Source organism: Sinohyriopsis cumingii, chromosome 3, assembly GCF_028554795.1.
Source record: "Sinohyriopsis cumingii isolate HCF-2022 chromosome 3, ASM2855479v2, whole genome shotgun sequence".
NCBI classification, from domain to species: domain Eukaryota; kingdom Metazoa; phylum Mollusca; class Bivalvia; order Unionida; family Unionidae; genus Sinohyriopsis; species Sinohyriopsis cumingii.
The window spans coordinates 3,008,343-3,033,673 of NC_142963.1; the positions used below are offsets into that span (position 1 = coordinate 3,008,343).

General features: G+C 34.4%; 1 protein-coding gene across 4 annotated transcripts in view; it reads right to left on the reverse strand.

Moving 5' to 3' along the window:
• The window catches only part of LOC149802354 (annexin A4-like), a 74,016-nt gene that overhangs the window by 6,161 nt on the left and 42,524 nt on the right, over window positions 1-25,331 (reverse strand). For 2 of the 4 annotated variants that reach the window (XR_016420028.1, XM_089951578.1), the window contains exons 8-13: window positions 22,578-22,668; window positions 21,418-21,497; window positions 20,233-20,289; window positions 18,825-19,014; window positions 18,034-18,092; window positions 14,401-14,523 (exon numbers count right to left, since the gene is read on the reverse strand). Coding sequence is in view for 3 of the 4 variants with exons in the window: in XM_089951578.1 (XP_089807704.1) it covers window positions 14,401-14,523; window positions 18,034-18,092; window positions 18,825-19,014; window positions 20,233-20,289; window positions 21,418-21,497; window positions 22,578-22,668 (600 nt within the window). In the remaining variant the exon portion in view is untranslated. Of the gene's footprint in view, window positions 1-13,388; window positions 13,491-14,400; window positions 14,524-18,033; window positions 18,093-18,824; window positions 19,015-20,232; window positions 20,290-21,417; window positions 21,498-22,577; window positions 22,669-25,331 lie in introns of all 4 variants that reach the window. The other 2 variants (XM_089951579.1, XM_089951580.1) reach the window with 2 other exon arrangements.

The window sequence follows — 25,331 nt, forward strand, 5'->3', positions numbered from 1 at the left end:
GTCAACCTGAGGCAGCTGATGCCTTCATATAAAGTGTACCAGTTCATTAGTACAATATTCATGCTAGTTATGGTCTTCTATAACCTTTATATACAGGACATTCATTCCTAAAGGAGCACATTTGTGTAAGCCCAAAGGTGTTCTTTATGGTCAGACTGAATTTAGCTGACATACCATCATTGCAAAATGTGTTAAGATGAATGTGTAATAAATTGGTACCATGGATGACATACTATTTTTGCTGCAAGTTTCTTAGCTATTTAGGAAATACATGTAGCTGACAAAATTATGATATGGTATTTGGCTCAGCTGAGATTGCAATCCAATACCTTCACTAAAGCTTCATACAATAGTGATGGTATGAGAAGACTCCAGCTGTCAACATCTATAAATGCATTTAACAATTAATTCTTTTATCACATGACATATAAATTATGATGTTTATACCACCATGTTTACCATAAACTGCACTCCCTCCAAACCAATACAAACCAATGAGTGTGTTCATGTATGATGACTGTCTTATTACCAACATTCACCCAGATTATTCAGCTCAGCATATTTAGTTCTGGGGAAAAACCCACTGAGTTGGATATAAAAAAAACACTGATTACACTCATATTGGTGATGGGTGCATCAAGTTTCAAAGCAATATCTTCAACACCTTTTGAGTTGTGCACAGTAAACAAAAGTGTGAATGATGGACAGTTGATAAAAATGTTAAAAATATTCCAAAAGAAAAATGTGAATAGCAGAAGGCACATCTATGCTACTAGCCTAATAGGTGCATCAAATTTCAGAGATTTCAAATGGAATTCAATATTTGCCCTGGAAATGAATGTGCAGATCATGGATATACGGATGGACAGAAAAATGGTCCAAAACATTAAAATACTGAAACTAAAGAATTGTGATTAGCAAAATGCACATTTGGACCATGAGTCTAATACACAAGTTTCATATCTTCACCAGTTTTGGGGGTAAGTTTCAAAAGCAATCTAACTTGTGCTTTGTTTTGGTGAGGGCTAACAATCCTTGGTAGAGTTGCAAAGCTAAAGTTAGGAGGGTGGGCCATACTTCTTCCAAATGATGCCACAGATGACTGGATATTGAATTTTTCAAAGGTCTCATTGATATATAGCTGCATTGTAACTAATCCGGTTCATATGCAATGTCCCAGTAGAGTTATCTTATAGAAAACCATATGTCTGATGTACAGACAAATAGCAAGCCATAGGGCCATAGTGGTTCTGATTACTCAAGTTTACAAGCCAATGCATTTTCTTAGAGTCATAGTAGATCAGTGGTTCCGAACCCCCATGTTGTGACCCAAATCAGGGTTGCAAGTACATTCTAGAGGGTAGCGGAGGGTCACCAGGATTGTTATTTTTGAGGGTGCCAAAACTTATAAACATGCAAAAATAGGGTCAATAAGCTTAGAAAAATATATTTTTTAGGGTCACTGACAAAAAAGACTTTAGTAGATCCTACAAAAACATCCTATGCTCATGTCCTGACAATACATAATGTTTCATATTATGGAACTGTTTATATCACAAGTATGTAGCAGCATAAAACAATATCATGGTGGTCAATAAATGGTCAGTCCCCAAGGATGTTTTACCTTAATTGTATATCAGTTTGTTATATATATATATTACAAAAAAACCTTTCTTAAAACCTGAATCCTGTCATAATAAGAGGGTCAGGACAGACAGAGAAACAATGACAAGTTGAACAAGGTAATGCATACACACTACTGTCAATGGGTTACACATAAATAGCATTTAGAGGTAATTCAATGTGCAGACTGGGAGAAGTAAGTTTCAAATCATTCCAATTGAACAGCATAATTTCAGTTATTGTGTACCACGTACTCATTTTTACCTTAATGCCAAATAAAAAGATAAGTGTAGTTCTGGTTACCTGACCCTATTTTTACCTTCTACCCCACAATTTCTTTTGGAAAAAATAATTAGGAAAAAGAAAAGAAATTCTGAAGAAAAAATTAACAAAGGGATGCAACTAGGATTGAAATTAAATTCAGGAAGTGAATCACACTAATGTTCTAGTTCGTGGTTCATTTGAATCCGTCTGAACACAAAAAAAGCCCCGTTCCCCCCATCTGTACCAACCTACCTACCCCAATTTCTTTTCCAATATAACAAGGACCACATTTTTTCATCTGGTCTAAATATTACAGCATTACTATAAAAAGAAACTGAATTTAAAAATGGGCAATGAACAACAGATCGAGGACAATACTAAAATCTCACTTGTAGCTTGGTAAGTCTAAAGGATAAAAAATGCACATAACTCCCTCATTATTCATGGGAGTTGTTGAGTATACCACCTTATAGTGAGACTGGCTTGTAATGAATGACCATATCTGCCTCATTATCATAACAGGAAACTCATGTTACAAAGAATGGCACTAAAGTGAGGGCGTGTTATGGTTATGAGAATTAGTGATTGACTCTCCAGGATACTAAAACCTAATCAGAAAGGTTGAAACTGAAACAAATTTAAGTTACTGATATAGGATAAAACTTATCTGGGGTAAATTTTTCCCTCTAATTTCAGGCATTTATATTTATTGTCATTCAAAACTGAAGAAAAAAAACATAACTCACACTGAAAAACTTTTCCTTTATCTTGACACTACTGGCTTTGGAAAATGTGGGAAAAATTAACATGCCATATATGCTTGCTTGCAAGTAGAGCCAATTGCAAACAACATAGACCCTGATCTACCATCACATAATCACCAGCAGATCAAGGTTAATGTTGCTTGTTCTACTTATTACTCCTAACAAACTGCATGGACCAAGATCTACTGGAACATTATGTCACAGTGGATCTGGGTTTGTGCAGTTAGATCCAACTTATAACTCAGTATACATGGTAAATGTTTTCATGAAAAACGAATGCCTTGACCACACCACCTTGAAAACTTAACTGAACCCATAAAAGTCAAGAAAGTATGAAATACAAGTAAATATGCAACCTTTTTGCAAGAGTGCTGCATTCACCAAAACTGATCCACATGAAAATTTCATGACCCTTGAGCCAAAAGCAGGCAGAATTAGCTAAATACATGCCCTATCAACAGACCCAAATTAGATGCGGTTCCAACAAGACAGGTCAGTCTTATTCAAGATGGCATTCTCTTTCATTGTAAAGAACCAGCTTCCTTCCAAGGATTACCAGACGTTCATCATGAAACCTTTCTCTAGTCTGGACAAATCAGATGAAGACCATCTACAAGACCAAGTTTGGGCTCTCAAGTGGTACCTTATAGAGCCTTTGTGTCAAGGGAGATCATGCCTCTTTTTACTTCTCAAACAAGGACTGGAAGATATATCAAAACAGACTATCTCATCCTGGATTAAGTGGGTTATTCGCTAGGAAATAGAGAAATAACCCCAGTTCAAACGAATTTATTATGCATTTCAGCTGTGGGATGGAGATCAGAATCCACATTCTCTCGCTTTTATGTCTGAGATCTGTCATCCGAAAATGCCCAGTTCAATCTGGTATGACATATATTCGCAGCTCAACAGGTCCCCTTTACTGGTCAATTGACAGCTTCTTAAGACACGGTTTTACAATTTGGATTTGTGAGAGGAAATTTTTCTTTATTTGAAGCTGTGCCCAATAGACGAAGTCCCCTCAAGTTGGGTTACCTAGAAGCAGTCTTGCATACCCTGAGGGATCTCTGGGGTAATGGGATGTACCTCCCTCCACCTCTTACCTATTCTCCTAACATATTATGATTGGGTAAAGATTTAAAGAAGAAACCAATTTTTCCTAGTAAAATATATTTCTTCGAGAATACTTACCTAATCATAATACACATATACCCTCCCTGCCTCCCCCCAGTTACATCCTTTGAGAGTGCCTTTTGATGTAGTAGTAACAGACATGTTCTTAGATTCTGCACCAAGCCTTATACCTAAGGGTAGATCTCTCTGCCTGACCGCCACATAGGTTGGGCACACAACTTTTAGCTCCCTTTAGCTAAAAGTAGTATCTGAGAGGGTTGGATATATGTGGTAGTAGTAGTTCTCCTATGGTATTATGATTGGGTAACATATTTAAAGAAGAAACCATTTATTTCTATCAATCACAGTGATCATGACTTTGGTTCTTTTGACCCCAAAACCAATAAGTTTCTTCCTTAATCCTTGTACAGACCATGTATAAAATCTGGTCCAAGAACATGATTTAGAACTAAGAGTGTTGTGATGAAAACATTTCTTCTTTCCAAGACCTTAGTCATTGACTTCATAATCCCCAAATCAACAACCCTCTTTCTTACTCTATGTGGACCGCTCCAATGGCCTAGTGATTAGAGCATCTGCCTTGGATGAGGGAGGTCATGGGTTTGAACCTCAGCCGAACCATACCAAAGACACGACAATGATACAGGCTGCCTCAGCATTAAGAGGTTAGGACTGAAAAATTGTTAAAGTTACATTAAAAAGCTAAATCACACACACACACACACACACACACACACACACACACACACACACACTTACACCATGTGCAAGTCATCTGCAGAGTTGGTCTAGATATGTGATGTACAACTAATTCTATTGTATGGAAATCATTCTTCTTCTTTCATTTACTGTGACCTTTGATCTTTTGACTCCAAAACTGATAGGCTTTTCCTTTACCCCTAAGTACAAGCCATCCACAATGTTTGCTAATGGAGAACTCAAGTTTTTGTTTGTGTGTGATTTTGATTTTTAATGTAGCTTTAACAATTTTTCAGTCATATCGCTACGATGTCTGCATTGTGGCAGTTTATAGTGATGACTAGCACTGAGGCATCATGTCACAGACATATAGCATGATGTCCCATCCAGTCACATTATCCCGATACCAGGCCAACCAGTCCTAACACTAACCTTTTAATGGTGAGCACAAAGTGAGGCAGCTGTTAGTACCATTTTTGTAAGTCTCTGGTATGACTTGGCCAGGGAACGAACCCATGACCTCCCACATCCGAGGTGGATGCTCTAACCACTAGGCCACCAGAGTGGTCCTCAAGTTATTCTGCAGAAATAAAATTACTAACAGACAAATGGAAAATATCATAACTTCTTATACTATTCCTTTATGGCAGGCATATAAAAAAGGTGGTTATTCAAAGCTGCAACATAATGAAATCAGCTTCTGATTATACCATATTTAAAATTTTGTGAAAGGATGAAGTTTTTAGTCAATTACAAATTAAAACATTAGAAGTTTTGTAAAAGAGATGCCTGGTCAATCCACTGTGAACCTTTCAGGTTTGATAACTTTATGCAAAGAATTATCAACACTTACTGACATAGTACAATAGGAAATATGATGAATGGTTATGTAACTTATGTAAAATAACTATGGAATGAGGTAATTAAGCACTGATTTTTAACAAGTTTCACCCTATTTTATTGATCAGAACCTGAATTTCTTTTTATCTCTGTCCTTAAAAACATAATCATACGGAAATTAGAATGACATCCATAGATTTAAACCTGCCCAAGTTAACTGCCTTTTCTCAGCCCCCAGAAAAGAATTACATGCAGTACTGTATAAAAACATGGGATACTGATTTTCTAGCAGGCCGCAATTCTCCTGCCCTAGTGATTTGCAGATGTATTATTATATTTATATATTTTGGAAAACATTTACCAGCTAAGAACTACTCTGATTCAAATTCAGATATCTTCCTTGAATCCCCATCAATTTTCATGAAATTACATTTTATAGTTTTCATGTTATTTTATAATGATGTCTAGCCATAGACATGTAGCATGATGTCCCACCCAGTCACATTATCCTGACACCAGGCCGACCAGTTCTAACACTAACCTCGTAAAATGAGCACCAAGCAAGGCAGCTCTTAGTACCATTTTTGTAAGTCTTTGGTATGACTCGGCTGGGGATCAAACCCACGATCTTCCGCATCCAAGGCGGACGCTCTAACCACTAGTCCACTGGAGCAGTCTACATAAGTGATAATAATCTCAAAAAAATAATCAATTTCAACTGCAAGTAAAAAATCACAGAAAGTGAAGACTGATGGCAAAATTTTCAAAAATCAAATATTAACATTAACCAAATTAACCTTAACCAAATTAACATTAACCAAATATTAACCTATATGTGGGTGGCAAAAATTTCAGTTTTAACAATATAAAATTGCAATTTAAAAATTGTTAAATGGTGTACTCTAGATACTAAAGCATGAATAAATGCAATATGGCTGTTTATTAACTTTCTACAGTCGTCAAGGCCATACAGGATAACATGCTGATGGATTACCATCTCCAAATTTGTCTTAAAACAAATTCTGAATGCTTGGATATTCTGAAGTTGCATGAAGTGCATTTTCTGAATATCATTTTAGTTAGAGATACTGAATAAATATTTACAGGTACACCAGAGAAACTTCTAGAAAATGTGAAGAAGAAAAAAAGAAGTTTACAAAGTAACTGTCCTACAAGGCTACAATGAGAAAAGATTAGATGCTAGCATACAAATCAAGAGTACAGTTTGGCAGGCTGATGTGAAGAATTTCAACTTGCCTAACTTGTTCCTAATGAACAGATACTAATATTGAAAAGAAGGTAAAGAACAATAATCTATAATGGATTAAAGTAAGATAAGCATGTGACAATACTAACTAAATCATGCTAGTCAAAGAATGTACCACAGAAGAAAGAGAAGCATGTGACAATACTAACTAAATCATGCTAGTCAAAGAATGTACCACAGAAGAAGAGAAGCATGTGACAATACTAACTAAATCATGCTAGTCAAAGAATGTACCACAGAGGAAGAGAAGCATGTGACAATACGAACTAAATCATGCTAGTCAAAGAATGTACCACAGAGGAAGAGAAGCATGTGACAATACTAACTAAATCATGCTAGTCAAAGAATGTACCACAGAAGAAAGAGAAGCATGTGACAATACTAACTAAATCATGCTAGTCAAAGAATGTACCACAGAAGAAAGAGAACAAGAACATAACCAATGGCAGTATAGCCAGATTGCAAAGCTTTGTGCCTAAATAGTGTAGTACTTCTTATGATGATATATATATTAGGTTATCTGTCATAATAGTGTCTAGAAACCCAGCTATAGGCAAACATTAATACAGATCACTGGAGCATGAAACATGGGTCAGTGTGACCTAGTTTTCTGAAGGATACAGTACTCTTCATGATGCATTTGCAAACTAAGTTACAGGACTGCAGGTAATAGTATTTGAGAAACTGAGCTATCATAAAGGTAACTGCAGGTCAAATGAATATGAAACACAAGTCACACTGACCTAGTTGTGACTAAAGGGTTTAATACTTTTCATGACAGGTCTACACACCAAGTTATGTAACTGAGGAAAAAAAATTGTCTTAAAAACTAAGCTGAACACAAAAAGTAACCTACGTTAATGTGGTGGGAAATAAAGATCAAAGTGACCTTTGTTTGAGTGAAAGGAACAGTATTTCTCATGATGCATATTTATCCTATGTTACAAAACTCTGCAAGCCATAACAATTGAGAAGCTGAGCCTAACATAAACTCTATCCTAGAGAATCTCAGCTGAATGTCAAGGTAAGCACAAATAACAGAACCAGAAAATACAGATGACAGTGACCTTAATACTCCTCACAAAACATTTAATAAGTCAGGTGACTCTAAATGCAATAGTGTCTGAGAAAATGGCCTAATGCAAACCTGAACTCATGTGGCCATGCTTGATGGATCAGACATCAATGGTCCATATGACATAATTGATTGCAATCTGACTAAAAAGGAGCAAAAAGGGTGCACAATTTTGTTGCCAACAAATTTACAGCATTAATATAGTATTTCTTCCTATTAGATAACACATAACATTTAGAATCTAGCATAACAGATCAAGAACTTACTGTATAACAAAAAGTAACAAGAGCCAATTCTTTATTACTAAGATCCATAAGTGTTCCTCTTGTAATGTTAGCTGTGTCAGTTACAAGTCTGAAGTCAAGTAAGTTCCAATAAATTTGAAGACTTAAATATAGAAACGTTCAAATTGGGATTAGCTGAGCTACTAAATGAGTCAAATGAATTACAACTATTACTGTTCCTAAAATCCAAGTTAGTATAGGAACACCATACAAGACATACACAGAGAAATGTAGCTCAAGAATATTATAAAGATCAAACAGTCCAGTCTTCAAACTAGAAAATGTTTTGCTGCCAGACACATGTAACTCAGCCTGTACCAAACATGCATTTTAATATTATACACTGTACCAAGTTTCAGATAGCTGAAACAGCACGTCTTGCAAAGACTCTTTTAGAACATGTGATTATTTTAACACTACGGTAGCCTCCTTCACCTACTGAAGCACATAAATGATATGCTTGTGCTGAATCATGCAAAAGGACTATATTCAATAAGGACCATTTTCTGCCCCCTATCCAAATGTCCTTATATTATGTATACTTTACATATGACGTGGTTAACATTTATTTCTGACATGACTTTTGTGCTCATGTGTCCACTGCCATGGTTACAGGGTGTCAAACACTATCAAAAAAGGCATGAAAAGTTGTAATCTTTTCCATTTACTTCTCACAGATACTGCATTACCATGAGCTATTTAATCAGTTTCAAATTCGCAATATGCATTTTTATTATTTTAGGGTTATAAAGCTCTATATATAAAGTTTAGTTTCTAAAACTATTCCAAAATGGTCCATCATAGACAAAAATAGAATATTGAACTTAAGTGATCAGAAAGAACTTGCAATGACTGCATTCATCAGAGAGAATAAAAAGCATTAAAAATTAACTATTTAGGCCAACATGGACATAAAAAGTCAAATTATTAATGAGTATGTCTTAAAAATATACCTTTTGTATTCATTTGAATGTGGGATGTACATTGCCAGATTACCCATTAATCATACTGATCACCAGCCCGACAGGGGCACCAACAAAAATTATTTGTTGATGATAAAATTTAATGAATTATATATGACCATTTTGATCTGCATGTACGAGTAATTTGATTTGGAATGGTGGCAACACTAGTATTTTTTTAGCTTCTGATTCTTCTTTTGTTGAATTTCACATTTACTAGTGGGGGTGGAATACTATAATATTTTCGGTGATAAGGGCCCTGGAAGGTCTTAATCTGGCAATTGTTATGTATTATCATTCTCTCTTCATCAATATCACACAAATAAGATGCCATAATAATGGAAACATCATGATATGGATGACAATTCAAATTATAAAAAATTTTCATTTGTCATAAAAACATAAAAGGAGCCAGATGACTACTGACGAAAGTATTGGTCACAGTGTAGAAAAAGAACTCATTTGATTTCCCATTGTCATATTCACATTCTGGAAACGATGATGCATCCTTAAGATGACTAGTTAGTGATGCATTCTTTGTCAACTCATCATTTACCCATCTTTTTCAGCCTATAAGCCATAGGAAACTAGATACATGGGCACAACACCCAACAACCTGAGCACCAACCATGCAGATACAATACCATCCTTCGATGGAGTCCATGGAATATTTTGGCTTGTATTGGATCCAAAGCAAATGGATTTTATTTTTGGAGTGGCGAGACTGGATTTTTACATGTAACAGACCTGGAAAATCCATGCATGCCATAACATCTTAGTGTCCCTCCTCTGTGAGATGCTCATTTGTATACTATGGAGCCTGTTTGTCTTGATAAATGCCCAAAGTGATGTCACGTAGGTAATCAACTGATATCCTGGGGGAATTCATTCAGTTTCCAAGTGGATGCATCCATCTTGAAGTAAAATTTGTGCTTATTCAGCAAGTTGTTCTCTTGAACAAGGATTTAAACCTTATTCCGTTACAGGAATCGATTCATTTTCAAGCCAAAAAAGGTTGCAATAGCCATCATCGAATAAGGAAGAAGGAACATCAAAGTTAAGATATGACTTTGTTTTAATTAGCTCAGGCACATTTTGTAAAAGTGATTAAATATCTGTTCTTGAAAAGTTTCCAAACTCTTTTGTTGCAGTGAGCAGATCGCAGGGATTCATTAGTGAAGTAGTAGATTTCCAAATAGAATTTGCAACATCTACTATCTGACTTTATAAAAATACTACAATCTGCAAAAGACTGAGTTATGGAATGCATTGGGACATTAACAAGATGATTTTGATGCCCATGTGGTCTTTTACATAAAACACAATGTCTGTGAGATCTTTATGTCGATGGAATTGGAAGTTGAATTGATTGTGGGCCTTTTATGGCATCATTTAAAGTGTTTTAGAAATTCACCAAATTGTCATATCAGACATGAAGTCTCATTTGTTGGGTGGTTTTCATACATTTGCAAGTATTAACTTTGGCAGTCATATTTAGTCTATAATGATACACAGAGCCTGAGAATTCCATATAATGAGTTCTTGTATAGATGGAGCCAGAAACAAATTTTATTAACACAACTCGGCTTATTATGTATTAATTTTCATAATTTCTTGTCATCCATTATGCCATGTTACATCCCAAACTTTTTCATTTCAGAATAGGTTTTCTCTTATTATATTGCATGCTTGATATGTTTCATGGTTAGTGCCAACTCGCCCACCCCCACCCCACCCATGTTTGTTTCCACTAGAAAAATAGGTAGATGGACATTCTTTTAGTATTATTATTAATGCCATTATTATTATTAGTAGTATTAGTATTTTTAATAGTAGTAGCTTTATTTATAGTAGTGGTACTTATATTCAAGCAGGATGTCCTTTGAATAAAAGATTTTCATCTGCAAATTTATTATATTTATGGTTTTCTGTTCTTATAATCAGTAAGTGTATCGTTATGAGGTTATCATTTAATGAAATAAAGAAAATATGCTATTGTAATTAATATGCAGTATTCATATATGAAATAGACTGAACAAACTTGTTTTGTTTATTTTTATTTTTGCTGCTTAGGGGGTAGGAATAATATCCTTATCCTTTTCAATTAACAAACCATAAATCAATTCAGTTACTATAGCTTCCATCCTGACCTTGGGACATGTTTCCCACTATCTGGAAACAAAATGTTAATCTATAATTTCAGTAACTGCTAGAGAAATCATTGATTTAGTAGGCAAGTAAAAATTTGTTTCAGTCCAAAACCAGTTTTTCTTGATTTGGAGGAGTAATTAGGAAGACATAATAAAACACAAATTCTTAAAAAATTTGGCATAAAAAATTATACTATATAACTTTGGAATCACAAATGCTTCACAACAATGGTTCCACCACAATCATTTTCTGATGCAAAGATATTTGGCCACTCTCCTATAGTTTCCTTTAAGAAGAATACCATACCCATACAAATATTACACTTTAGGAACATAAAAATAAAATGATTTACAAATGATTGAGGCTCATATAATTGCTGGTTTTTGGCATAGAAGTAATGCAAATAACATTTTCAATTAAAAAAATCATAAATCAATTCAGTTTTATTGGCTTGAATCATGACTGTGGGCATGGTTCCCACTGTTTGGAAATAGTTTATAATTTCAGTAATTGTTAAAAACATCGCTGATGTAGTAAGGAAGTTTAAATTTTTTATGTTAGTCTAACCAATTGTTCTCCATGAGGACGAGTGCACCGGAAAATGTGAAAAGAGTTAGGTATGAAAAAAATGAATATAAATAAACTTGTATGAAAGTTAAACTATCTAATTATGGAATAATAACCACTTCACAACAATGGTGTCGTTACCATTATCTTCTGAATCAGACATGATTGGCCACCTTTGTATAGTTCCATTTTAGATGAATAACATATTGATAAAAAATGTTACCTTGCACAACATAAAAATAAAATGATTTCAAATTGCGCATTATTTTTTGTTGGTTTTGAAAACTGAGCAGTTACTAATTTTATTTCAAACATGTAAATTGACAGCTGTTGATATTATGGATATTAATTCTTAAAAGGAAAGAAGAAAAAAAGAAGAAAAAGAAAAGAAACTTTGGGGATTCGAACTTAGTGTGACAATTTGGCATAATAATGCTATACAATTTGAATTAATGAAGCTTGCGTTGTTCAGTCTGTATATTATGCAGATGACACATTTCTTTCAAGCAGATTTATATAACTACTGATGATCCTTTGTTGTTTGACCATTTAATGCTTTAATTTAAAAAAATTAATATTGTCACTATATGAAGAAAGACCCAGTTAACAAAATATAATGAAAAAATATGCTGGTTTAACTGTTTTTTCCATTTGGAAATCGACAGATTCATTTAAAGATTACATGTACGGAATTACACTGTATTAGTGAGTGAATTAAATGTAGCAAATGGTATCCTGATGGAAATAAAGAAAAACCCATTATTTATGTACAAAACAAATGATATATATGTACCTATCCTATTATTTAAAGCATGCTTTTTCAAAAAATTGGCAATGTAAAAATACAATTCCATTTAATGTTTACTCCACGTAGTCTTTGTTTACAGATAGTTCCAAATGCCCCCTTCAGCACCTCTTAGAAAACTCGTGTTCCAAGGCAATTTAGAAAGAATGAAGAAAGAGAGAAATCAATGGATAATATTGTTTTTAAAATATCTGAATTTTTATTATTCCCAGAATTTTTTTAATATAATGAAGGAAATAATATAGCGCATTCTAGAAATGCGGGTTTAATTGCTCACACACAGTGAAACATAGGCAGCCTCTGAGCAACAGGGAAAACGACAACAATGATACATGGATAGCAAAATTCAAGATCTTATTTCTAGTTTTAAGTTGCTCAAATGTAGCATTTTCTCTTAAATTTCCCATACCAGCCCATGTTCAAAGGTCATGTTTAGGTATGAAAAAGAAATTTATATGCATATTTAATGCAGAATAGGGTGATTTATACATCGAATAATACAATGAGACACAGAGTTGTGATATTTACAAGAATTTGTTTTCCCAGATGGGCAGAAAATGGCCTTTATTCAATAGTCCTTTCTCTGGGCTATGCCTAGGGTGACCACAACTGAGGATTTTCCTCCCAATTTCTGGAATTTTCATTGCCACTGCTGATTTGTACTGAATATATTTATAAGATTTTGTGCATTTCTCTGAAACGTTGTTACTGCTGACATATACTGTACTTTGTAACTCTTTGGGTTCTGTGTAATTTTTGATAATTTTGAGCAAATTTCAACAAATATTTTATGAATAATTTCCAAAACTGAAAAAATCTTTTTAAAAAAAATCTCTTGGAACCTTGTTTGGACTGATGCCTGTCCTGAGAATATTTATTTTTTCAAAATAATTTTCCTGAAACTTGTGGTCACCCTGTATATACTTGAAGCAAAGAAATGAATGACTATTAACTGAGGTTGCTGCTATTGGAAGTTACCGGTGATCCATAGCCCTTCAATAGCCAGCCCCTATCAGCCCCAGCATTAAGCGGCGGTAGTCGCCAGAAATATCTCCCTGAAATAAGGAAAAGGATTTACTGCAAGACCAAAAAGTGAAACAAGCAACAGGTTCTTCAAAGCAGCACCCTAACAACTGCTGTTCTGATACCGAGTCCAATTCCACAGACAAGAACCGCAAAAAATGTATAACAGAAGAAACTGAGGAAGTGCGTATTGAAAACATACAAGATCATTATTGGAATGAGGATCATAAACAAAAATATCAAACATGTGCAATCACAAATCATACTGGCAGAAGTAAAATGGATATTGAAAACTGACATATAAATGTGGAAAATAACCAAACTGATTTATCTCAAACCCACAAAGATGTACATATTAGCAATGCTCACTTGCAACTTTCTAATTGTCAACTTTCTAATTGTCACTATTCAACACAGGGTTCTCTTCCATAAAACACCTCTATTTTGTGCACATATCTGAATATTGCTTTTACAACTACAACTTAGAAAGAACAATATAAAAATGCCCTGGACCATTTTTTTTTTTAAAAATTGTTACATTAAAAAAAGATTTCCCATGCTGAAATTTCTTGAGAATGGAACTTTAGCAAAACTACTTTAATAAAGAAAAGCATTCAGGTCTTTGCAAACACGAAAACTGAGGTTGCTGAAATTGCATGAAATGTGACTGGGTTTGTGAAAATATGAAAATTAAAGTAGTCATAGGCTCTTTTACAAAACATCTCCCAAAACATTCAGGACAGGAATTATTTGAAAAACTAAGCAAAACAAAACATACTACTGCATTAAACACAGTTTAAGTAAGAAATTGAGAGGAATTTTTTTATATTACAAATATGCCTTTTCTGAAATGTCAGCAAAAAACTTTAAAATTAAAAAATTAAAATGCACTTTAAATTGAGATGTTTTGTGAAAAAGAACCCAGAAGATCAGCACACTTACACGAATGAAAGCCTCTAATGGTTGTCCAAAATGTTTCTGGAATTCTTGCTTTATCTGAACCATGTCTACTTCTGCTCTTGTCACAAGTATTCGTATCAGCGTCTTATCATCTGTTCCTAGGCCCTGTTCATGTAGAAGGATTCATTCTATGTTCTGTGATATAAATCTCAATAAGCTTGAAATAAAATCTTTTATCACATTAAAAATACATCTAATAGTGTCATGTCATATCATAAACAGATCCTATCTTAAACAATGCACCTTGCAACTTCACATAGAATCATGCTACCTGGCATTAGATTAAAAACAAAGAAAACTCCTTGTAACATGTAATGAATAAAACTTATTTAACGGTACATTATTAGACTTATTTCACAAATTTTATTGGGGGCCCAGAGTGGTCAAGTGGTCTAAAGTGCTCTCCGTTATGGATCACTGCCATCTCACCTCTGCGCTGGTTTGAGTATCGGATTCAGCCAATGTGGGTATGTGAGAAAGCTTGCCAGTAGCTTCTTGTGGGCCGGTGGTTCTTTCTGGGGTTTTCCAGGGTTCTTCCTCCACCATTAATACTGGCCGCCATGTATAGCCTATCATGTGCTGAAAAATGGCATTAAACCCCACAACAACAACAACAAATTTTATACGTAATGAACTTACATGTATCACCTATTAATTTAAATCCTAGTAAAAAAATAAGAGCATTTTGAAAAAGGTGTAAATTGTACATTTAAATTGAAATGTGAAATTCAAATATTGAGTTTGGGTAAAAAAAAATTTTTAAATGTACCAGACCTGCCAACCTTAACGAGTCCATCTCAGTAAGGCAGTTGATTTTTTTTCCGTAAGACTGACCAGTTTTCAGTAAGGTGCAAGAAAATATCAATAACTGCAATTGTAAAGCTGGAAACTGTAATTACAAGTTTGACACATCGACGATAAACATTATGTTCAACTGAAAAATTTGTAAAGTACGTGTAGACTTTTTTATCACTAGTACTGTTGCACAAACTCTAGTTCCAAACCCTATGCAGCTCAATGGCTTGTTGATATCTCTCAACTTGACATAATTCTTGGAAGTTCTTTTTGATTTCACATGATGACACCAATCATATCTCCTGCCACGAGACATACTCAAATTGGCATGTGATGTCCAATAAACGTAATTGTGTCCTTTCCAGCTATTATTCACAAGAATCTTAATAGTCCTTTTTATTCTTCTGCATTGATTATTAACACTTTTCTAGAAGCTTGTTTTCCCTTTCATCTTAAACATAAATCGCTTTCTGGACACCATATAAAAAAATTATATAATCAACAGTATGATCATGCAGACGCTTTTAAACGCTGATGATCATTGCACAAGGACACAAAATACTGCTTCAAAATACAAGTATCTCAACATTAATGTTAATACTTTCAATGATTAACAACTCTGTATCTTAGAACTAATAAAACAATCATACTATTTTGGTTTCAAGCAAACCAATCAAAAATTGTATTGAACAAAGGTTACCAATTTTAAAATCAGCTACTGCTAGGAAAAGCAAATAGCTTTTTTCCATCTCAATGGAAGAATAATGTACAGACAATTTTTGTTGAAAGAAAATATCCATTAGTGTTTTGGAGAGAACTTAGAGATAAAATAACGTGTAAACCAAATCAATTTAAAGAGCAATAAAAAATAGACTGTCACCTTAAGTCTGTTAAGTTTTCTATATAAACATCATTACTATCGCAGTAACCACTTTTATTCTAATCAGGAAAGTAAACAGTCTACTGCATTTTATCTGGATAACTGTCATGGTATGTCAATGATCAATAATGACATCAAGGTCTGAATTATATTTTCATGTATATGAATTCTGTCTGACCATGATTTTACAGAACATAATATTTGTGTAACATTGTTGTTGTTGTTGTAGTGTTTAACGCCATTTTTCAGCACACGATAGGCTATACATGGCGGCCAGTATAACTGGTGGAGGAAGAACCCTGGAAAACCCCCAGAAGAACCACCGACCAACAAGAAGCTACTGGCAGGCTTTCTCACATACCCACATTAGCTGGGCCTGAGACTTGAACCCATGCTGACAGAGGTGAGATGGCAGTGATCCGGAACAGTGAGCACTTTAGACCACTCAGCCACTCGCAGCCCCTTTGTGTAAGATATCTGTGAATGATCAACTAACATACATACTTGCTTACAAGTTGAGTCCATCTGCAAAATGCCCAGACTCGGATCTGCCTTTGCATAATATGCTGACAGATCGGGGGTCTACACAGCATGTTAGAAGTAATCAGTAGACCAACGACTCTGATCTGTTGATGTATTATGCAATGTAGTTGGACTAAATTTATAAGCAAGTACATATGTCCATGTTTCAGTATATATCCAGCTAATCAGAAAAGGTAATACTAATGCAAGTTCAAAACCATATCTGAGTCAGTTCAATGCTTCTGTGGTTTGACATTCACATTACATTAACAGAGGGTTGGATTTACCCATACTACATGTAGGATTCAAGTGAAGAGTCCAAAACAAATCATGACCACAAAGACAATGTCAGTTTAACACATTCAAAACAAAACATTTTCTGCAACTTATTATTGAAACAGGAAATTTTTTTACAACATATTATTTGACTAGGTTTTCTTAAACCAATTATCTGAATAAGAAAATTTCTGCAACATGTTATCTATATGGGAAATGTTCATCTGAATCATAATTAAACCTTTCATCTAAAAAGGAAAACTTCATTTTACTGTTTGAGTAATAGTCATCTTATTGTGTACAAAATAAGCCAAGAAAGTGTTCATCTCACTCGAGTCATACACTGAGTTTTAAAATGGAGACAACTGGATTATCAATATGTTATAAAGAACTCTGTTGTAGATTTGTATTTTTTTAAAAACATTTTTCTTCTTTTTCTTTTTGGACATAGTAGGGCATGGTTGACTGTTGATATTACTCAATGAGCTTGACCTCTTATTTTTTATTAGATCATCCACTGATCTCTACATCCTAAATTGTTAGGTTTCATTCTTATCCTAAGTACAAGCCATCCATCCACAAAGGTTGGTCAAGGAACATACTTAAAATTATTCTGCAAAACCCACTTTTCTTTGCCTTACAATGACTCTGACCTTTAAACTTCTGAACTCAAAATCAATGGGTCTTCTGAAGTGCAAGCCTTCCTCAGATTTTGATCATGGTATGTTGTCTAGAACTTAAGTTATTATGTTAAAAGCATTATTCTTCTTTCTGTGGCAGTTACTTGAACTTTGATCTTTCGACACCAAAATCAATAGGCTTCACTTTCACTCAGTTGTCCACATACTTAAGCAATTGTCAAGAATAAAGTTTGCTCAAGAAACCATTTTGTAGTTTTCATAGTGACCCTTACTTTTGACCTTAAAATCGACAGGCATATTACTTTTATCAGAGTGCAAGCCATCCAAAAATTTTAGTCTAGATTTGTGATGAAAAACCAAAGTTATGGCATGGAAATAAAAAAAGGTAATGGAATGATTTTTTGCACATTTATTTATGGAAGGCTTTATAGATGTCACAACATTAAAAACCATGCCTTTTGGTGTCTGTATCAAAGAAAGCCAAGTTTCACTTGATGTTACCTTCATTGCCTGGTAAAGCTTCTCAGCAAAGTATAATGACTTGTTCCTCACACATTTCACTATAGAATGAAAATGTAAAAATTATAAAAAGGATTAAATAAAATGAGATGACTGCTGTAGAACCATAGCTGTAAAAGGGTATAGCATTTATACAGCTAAACCTTCATTTCACATACAAAGAAGACTTTACACTCAACATAATGTATATATTACCACAGCAAGTGAGAAATGAAATCCTGTAGATTTCAAATTACAAAGTGTAAACTGAATTCACTCAAAAGAATTTGTTTACTGCTATCCTTATCAAATAAAATGATGGCCATAAATGAATAAAAGGTGATAAAATTATCAAATAAGAATAGTTTTCAAACAGTATATCATTAGGGATATGCAGACAAAAAACTGCTAAATAATAAATCAAACTATAATAAAGTATTATCAATTCTTGAGATGTACTTAAAGTCATATTATAAAATCAAAGTTGCATAAATGCCTTGTCAGGCCTCTGTAAATAAAGCAGGCTCACCATGAATTCTAGGCTGTTAGTAACAAACAGCAAATGATTTAGAAGCTGTATCACTTTCAAAAACAGCTTTCCTCAAAATTTTAACACTGCTGATACAGATGACATCAATGCTGACACTGCCAGAAAAGTAACACCAAATGTATCAACATTCACAAACATAAAAAAGGCACTGATCAAACAAAAGCTTCAAATAGTTTCTTGCAGAAAAATATGCAACTGTTAAAAAAAGGATTTTCTTCCAGTAATAAGAGATGAAATGTTTTACCTATAGCAACCATTCCAATCTCCAAATTTCCTGACATTTCACTCTTGATGGATGCTTCTATGTCACGGCCAGCCAAGCGGCTGTATGCATCAAACACTGCTTTCAGCTGATCAAAGCTCTGAGAGGCAATTATGCTGTTAAACACAGACTCATCTGTGCCCCATCTTCTCTCCCCAGCTTGTAACAAGGCCTGCAAAAAATAACATTTTAAACCATACAGATTTCATCCCATCCATCCATGCTAAAAGAAGTGATGAGAGACTGACAGAGAGATAATGAAAACAAAGACAAAAATGCATGATGCATGGCCATATAAGAGGACATCCACAAATTCTCATTTAATTGAATCACGTCAAGATGGTAAATATATTACAACCTTCTATTGGACTTGCACAATGTTAGGGCTATCTTAAAAAACCAGAAAAAATATGAATGTGTACTCAATAAAATACACTTTTCTTTATATTTTATCTTCACCTGTAAATGTTCCTAAATGCACATGTTAATGCAAAGGTGATCTCATTAGAATGAATGCATGAAAAATGGAGCCAACTTAAAATACTGGTTCTGAATTGCAACACAAAACTATAAACATAAAACACAAACTGAAAGCTATTTTATGAGTTTTCAATAATCCTGATATTTCTTTGAAGATTATGGAAGAAAATTATGTCAAAGAATAATTTCTTTACACATAAACATTTTTTTTTAAAAATTGTGCATTTCCAAAATGAATTATCACCTGATGGTTTGCAAATAAATAATACCTCATTGCCAAATGATTTAATATACAGTTCATAAGAAATATACATAACAGTCTTTGCATTTGCTCAATATGTTTTGGACTGTTTTAACTGTTTATTTATAAGGGTTGTAATACCATTTACTAGCACTGCATCTTATATTTCCTAAATTCTCTCCAGAGGTTTATGTTCCAACAGGTGGTGTAGGAAAACATATAAACACATTTTTGTTCATATTTTAGCATCTTTGATACATGTCATGAATAAAACTTGTGCTGAGATGTGTATTAAAACTGAACTTGTCAAACTGCATAAGCTTATTATATACATGACAATAAAAACAAGACCTAGATGAAATTAACCACAATTTTACCCAAGTCAGAACAAATGATTTCAATATGCCAGATTTTAACAAATTAAACCAAAACTGAATCATAACACATTTACTGCAAGCAGGCATATTATTTTCTAAATCCATATTCAAGTTTACCTGTCAATGAACCTTTCATCAAACAGTGAATAGCCCCCAAAGAATTCAGTAGGGATTAATTTTATGACAAATAAGAAAATGTGCCTCACATACAAATACCCTATAGACATATATATTAAGTGTATTGTTCATGTCACAAGTACTAAGTGTCTTGCTTTTGAATAAATTGAAGTACCTGAGCATCAGCATTAGCTTTGTTCATATCAACAGGCTGGTTCTCTAGCCTTCCTCCCTAAAAACACAAGGCATACATCAAAATAATTATCTAGCAATCAATATTATTTCTGATTTTAAAAAATATCTTTACGCTTAATCTGATCAAAAGGAACCTCAAAATAAAAACAATTTCTTGCAAATGTTAGAAAATATTATAAATAAAAAACCACCAGAAATACCCAAAAATGTAGGTAGTAAATATAAACTGTTAGGTAATTAGCTAAAATAGACATGTAGATAGATACGAATATTTCAATTTTTATTAATGAAATATACCTATTGACATAAAATACACAGGAAGAAAATGTTTAAAGGCACTGAACTAAAAATTATGACCAGGAAAGTTTTTCAAACATGTTTGCCCACTGGCCAACCACCTACATTTATGTCATGTTAGATAGAACATACAGAATTGTAGATCCATATTATTTGTATAAAAGACCTTCATAAAAGGTGGCTTTCTGTCAAGTTTGGTCCAAACCAACAGTCATATATTCGGCATTGTTTCACTATTTATGTTTTCTTACATAACCATCTGCCTAAAGTTAATCAAAATAATTATTCAGAACTTTATATAATTAATGACAGAGGAAAATTCCAGCATACTTAAGGACTGGCTATACTTACAACACTCACTGATACCATCAGCATACTTAAGGACTGGCTATACTTACGTCACTCATTGATACCATCAGCATCCTCAAGGACTGGCTATACTTACGACACTCATTGATACCATCAGCATCCTTAGGGACTGGCTATACTTACGACACTCACTGATACCATCAGCATTCTTAGGGACTGGCTATACTTACGACACTCACTGATACCATCAGCATACTTAAGGACTGCCTATACTTACAACACTCACTGATACCATCAGCATCCTTAAGGACTGGCTATACTTACGACACTCATTGATACCATGAGCATACTCAAGGACTGGCTATACTTATGACACTCACTGATACTATCAGCATACTCAAGGACTAACTATACTTATGACACTCACTGATACCATCAGCATCCTTAAGGACTGGCTATACTTATGACACTCACTGATACCATCAGCATACTCAAGGACTGGCTATACTTACAACACTCACTGATACCATCAGCATACTTAAGGACTGGCTATACTTACGACACTCATTGATACCATCAGCCTCTTGAAATGGCCAGATGTGTCACTAATAATATCTCGTTCTAGCTTCTGTTTATACACTGAAACAAGTGAGTGACATAAATAAACTCAAACCTGCCAAACAAAATACTAAATGAAACAAAAGGAGCTAAAGAGGCGTGAAATTTCAGACAAGAATGACGTCCAAGAAAAAACTTTTGCAAATTTAAAAATCAAATGCACATTGCTTCCACCATGTTCTTCTAATATACAACTGAAAATACTGTCAAATCAATGTAATGTAATAATTTTGATGGTTGTCATGGTTGTCTAGCATATGAATTAGAAGTCAAAACAAAAATCAATTATGACACCATTAAACTCTCACCATCTTTTAAACATACTGCATGTAATGGTTTGGAATCAATCATTTTCTTTGCAGGATCAAATCTATTTATTCACCAATACAGCAAATCTATTTATTCACCAATACAGAGAACATGATACTTCACGTTTTCTTATATTTTTTTGTTTTCATTTTAAATATCAAATCTGTAACATATCCGTGAAAGTTACTTTTTTGAGATGATAAATGGGAAAGTAAATATGTATACCAAGAGACTAAAAACTGCTAAAAATTTGCTTCCCATGAAAGTTAAAACAATTCATATACTTTACCATACAAGTCAATGGAATGAAGAATAAACTGCATGGGATAAAAACTGTCCAATAAAGTTATTGCTTGGAAACCATAAACTGTCTCAAGAAGCAAAGATGACATGGAAAGCACAAGCAACATGTACTAATTCCATAGTAAGGTCCATGAATATAAATGAATTTTTCAGTAAAGAATAATGTCAAGAAACAAAGATTAACATTCTGGCCAGGGAATTAAATAAGAAGGCCATGTCAAGCACATAATCTGAGCACTTCTGAAATACTGTAACCAAAACCTTATCAAACTCAATGATGATGGTATACAAAGGGGGCAATACAACTATGATGCATAATACATAACTTTAAAATATATTACTGTGCAATATTACCAAAAATTGATGACAATATTCATGATGAAACTATATCTAAGTCTTGCATTCTCTTAGCACTAGCCAGACTACAAAATAGCTAGCAAATAATGAACTGACTGAATTTAAGATTAGTAAATTAATGCCATTTCTTACTTCTCTGATATGCTTCATTTATAGCCTGGATCTCTCTGTTAGATCTTGAACACAGGATCTCTATAAGGGCATCTTCATCAGTACCAACTCCCTGGAATGCACAAATAAATTATTCCTAGTTAAAGCAGAGTCAGTAACTTTTTAATTTTCCAAATATAGTGCAAAACTCATCAAATATTGATTGCAGAAAAAATATTTTTTTAATAATATGTTTCTCACTGAATACTTACCCAATCACATTAACATTAACAATTAAACCCTACAAATTCCCAATTCCAACCCTCCCTCTAAAGAAACACAATAGAGCATATTTACAAAGGGAAGTAACTACTACAAATTATCCCTGTTGCACCATTAAGTGTTTATTCACATAGTATTATGTTTACCCCTGTTTAAGCTTGAGCAAAACAAAACAGGATGCTCACATTTGCAATGACGGGTGGGAGGGCCTTATAGTAATGTGGTTGGGTAGGTATTCTCTGAGAAATATAATTAACTAAAACATTCCCTTTGTCAATCACGGTACCTGATCACATAAACCTAAGGTGAATTGGTAGGAAGGGGAAATGCATCCAGCCTCTACCATCATCATTCTTCTGAGGGCAATATGACTGCGACCTCAAGATATGATGAGCTTTTATCCTAACAGAAAAATGGAATACTATAAAGTTTACTCTCACAAAAGCCAACCCCTTTCGAGTTGCCTGAGCAAATCCAGTGAAAACTACCAATGCCATGCCCAGAATGAACGTTATGTTATCATGAATGAAGCCTGGTGTTCATCTCAGCAGCCACCTGAAGCCCGATGAGGTTCAACTCTTATCTTTGCATTGCCATATTGTGTAGACAGGAGCTGGAGAAAGTAACTGCACATGCCAGACAACCGACTCCACAATAACCCAAATGGAAACATTAGATTCAAATGCAAAAATTGTTAAAATCACTCAAATTATGTGAACTGAGATCTTCAAGAGTCAGAATATGCTGATCTAATAATCCACTTTAAGCCATGAAGCTGTGCTTTAGAGGTTATGTATTGTTTTCCTGCAGGCAGGAAGATATGTTGTCAGCTGTAAACTTTATTTTCAGGTACAGGAAATTTCCATGTGCTTCAGGATACCACCTGAGTGTGCAAAACAGATCCTTCAACTTTGCTTGTCTTGATGGATTAATCAAAATAAGAATGGTCAAATTATTATTTTCTGAGTGCTCATAGATGGTAACCTTTTCTTGAAGACAGTATTCACAATAAATGAACCACTGGTGGAGAAAATTGGTGTTCATAAACAAGGCAGGCAGTTCACACACACTGATTGCTGAAGCTAGAGCTATCAAGAAGCAAACTTGATAAGATACCTGCTATAGTGAAGCGAAAAACAGATGCTCAAGTGGGGAGAATTGAGCCATTTCAAGACCCAGGAGAGGTTTCATTTGGGAAACAAGGTGAAACAGTAGGGGCCTGAACAAGATGAAATTAGACATGTCAGATAAATCATTGCTGTGATCACTATCCTTGGGTCCAGGAATGGAGAGATGAAGGTGGGCAATTAGCAGTTCTATCCTGTCAAAAACAGGGCTATCACTTTTCATCCCCACTGGGTGCAAATTTGATGAAAGACAGATGGAGAGGCCATTTCATATGAAACAGCTTCCCTCTCCTTGACAACGAAGCTGTGAGGATGCTCAGTTTGCCTGGCATGTGCCAGAACTATATGGAGATATGGTCATGGGCAAACCTGCAGATGATCTCACATGCCTTAACACTAAGTTCCTAAGATTTTGTGCATTCCACACCTGAGAAGGCAATTCACCCCAACAGAGTTGTATGACATATCTGGAACATCTTCCCAAGTATCCAAGTGAAAAAAGTGTACAGAATGGGCTGTATTTAAGAAAGACTGAAATGAAGTGCTTTCTTCTATAATATCCACTAAACACTGCCTTAAGGCATGGCAGTAAGTGGGCCATACAAGCAAACAATCTATAATCTGAGAAGATTGAGATTTCATGATGGGGTGCTACCATGTGTATTCCAGCTTCTACGCACTCCCCGTCTTTGCCTATGGCACAGGAAGTGGTATATTTTGATCAAAATCAAGCAATAATCTAAAAATGACCCAGGATATGGCATCTCTGTGCAAGGAGTGCCATCTGCAAAAGGTGATTGTACAAGTGGCAAAGACAGAGCAAGTCTGCTGTTGTGCTGAGAAGATTAGGAAGACAAAGAAAATCTGTTTCCATTATATAAGTCTTGGCAGAAATAAACTCCAAAACATCAATAATATGACCAATGTACTTGGGCAGAAGTCAAAAAGGTTTGGAATGCCTACAGAGGTTGACAATATACTGAGAAGGGACAAGGTCTAAATTGTTCCTGTTTACTATCTGATCTAGAACGCAAAACAAAAAAGAGGAGGTGGTTTATGTCCTAAACTTGAATGAAACCAAATGTTTTTGCAAAATATCTTTCTAGGTTTACCACTATCACTGTGGAGGACAATATCTTGAAGTGTGAGATCATAAAGTCCAGCATCTTGGCAAATGCCCAAGTGCTGAGACTCAAACTGAATGGTAGGGTGAAGAAAAGGTATAATGTCCCAGAGTAGACAATGTGAAGAAACTTTTAAGATATCAGGTGTAAGAAAATATGCCTCAGTCAAATCGAGGCTAACTGCATATTAATTGCACTAAATTGACAGTTGTACCAAAATTGTAATCTCTATTTTAGTCTTTTGAGCAGTAATAAACTGATTC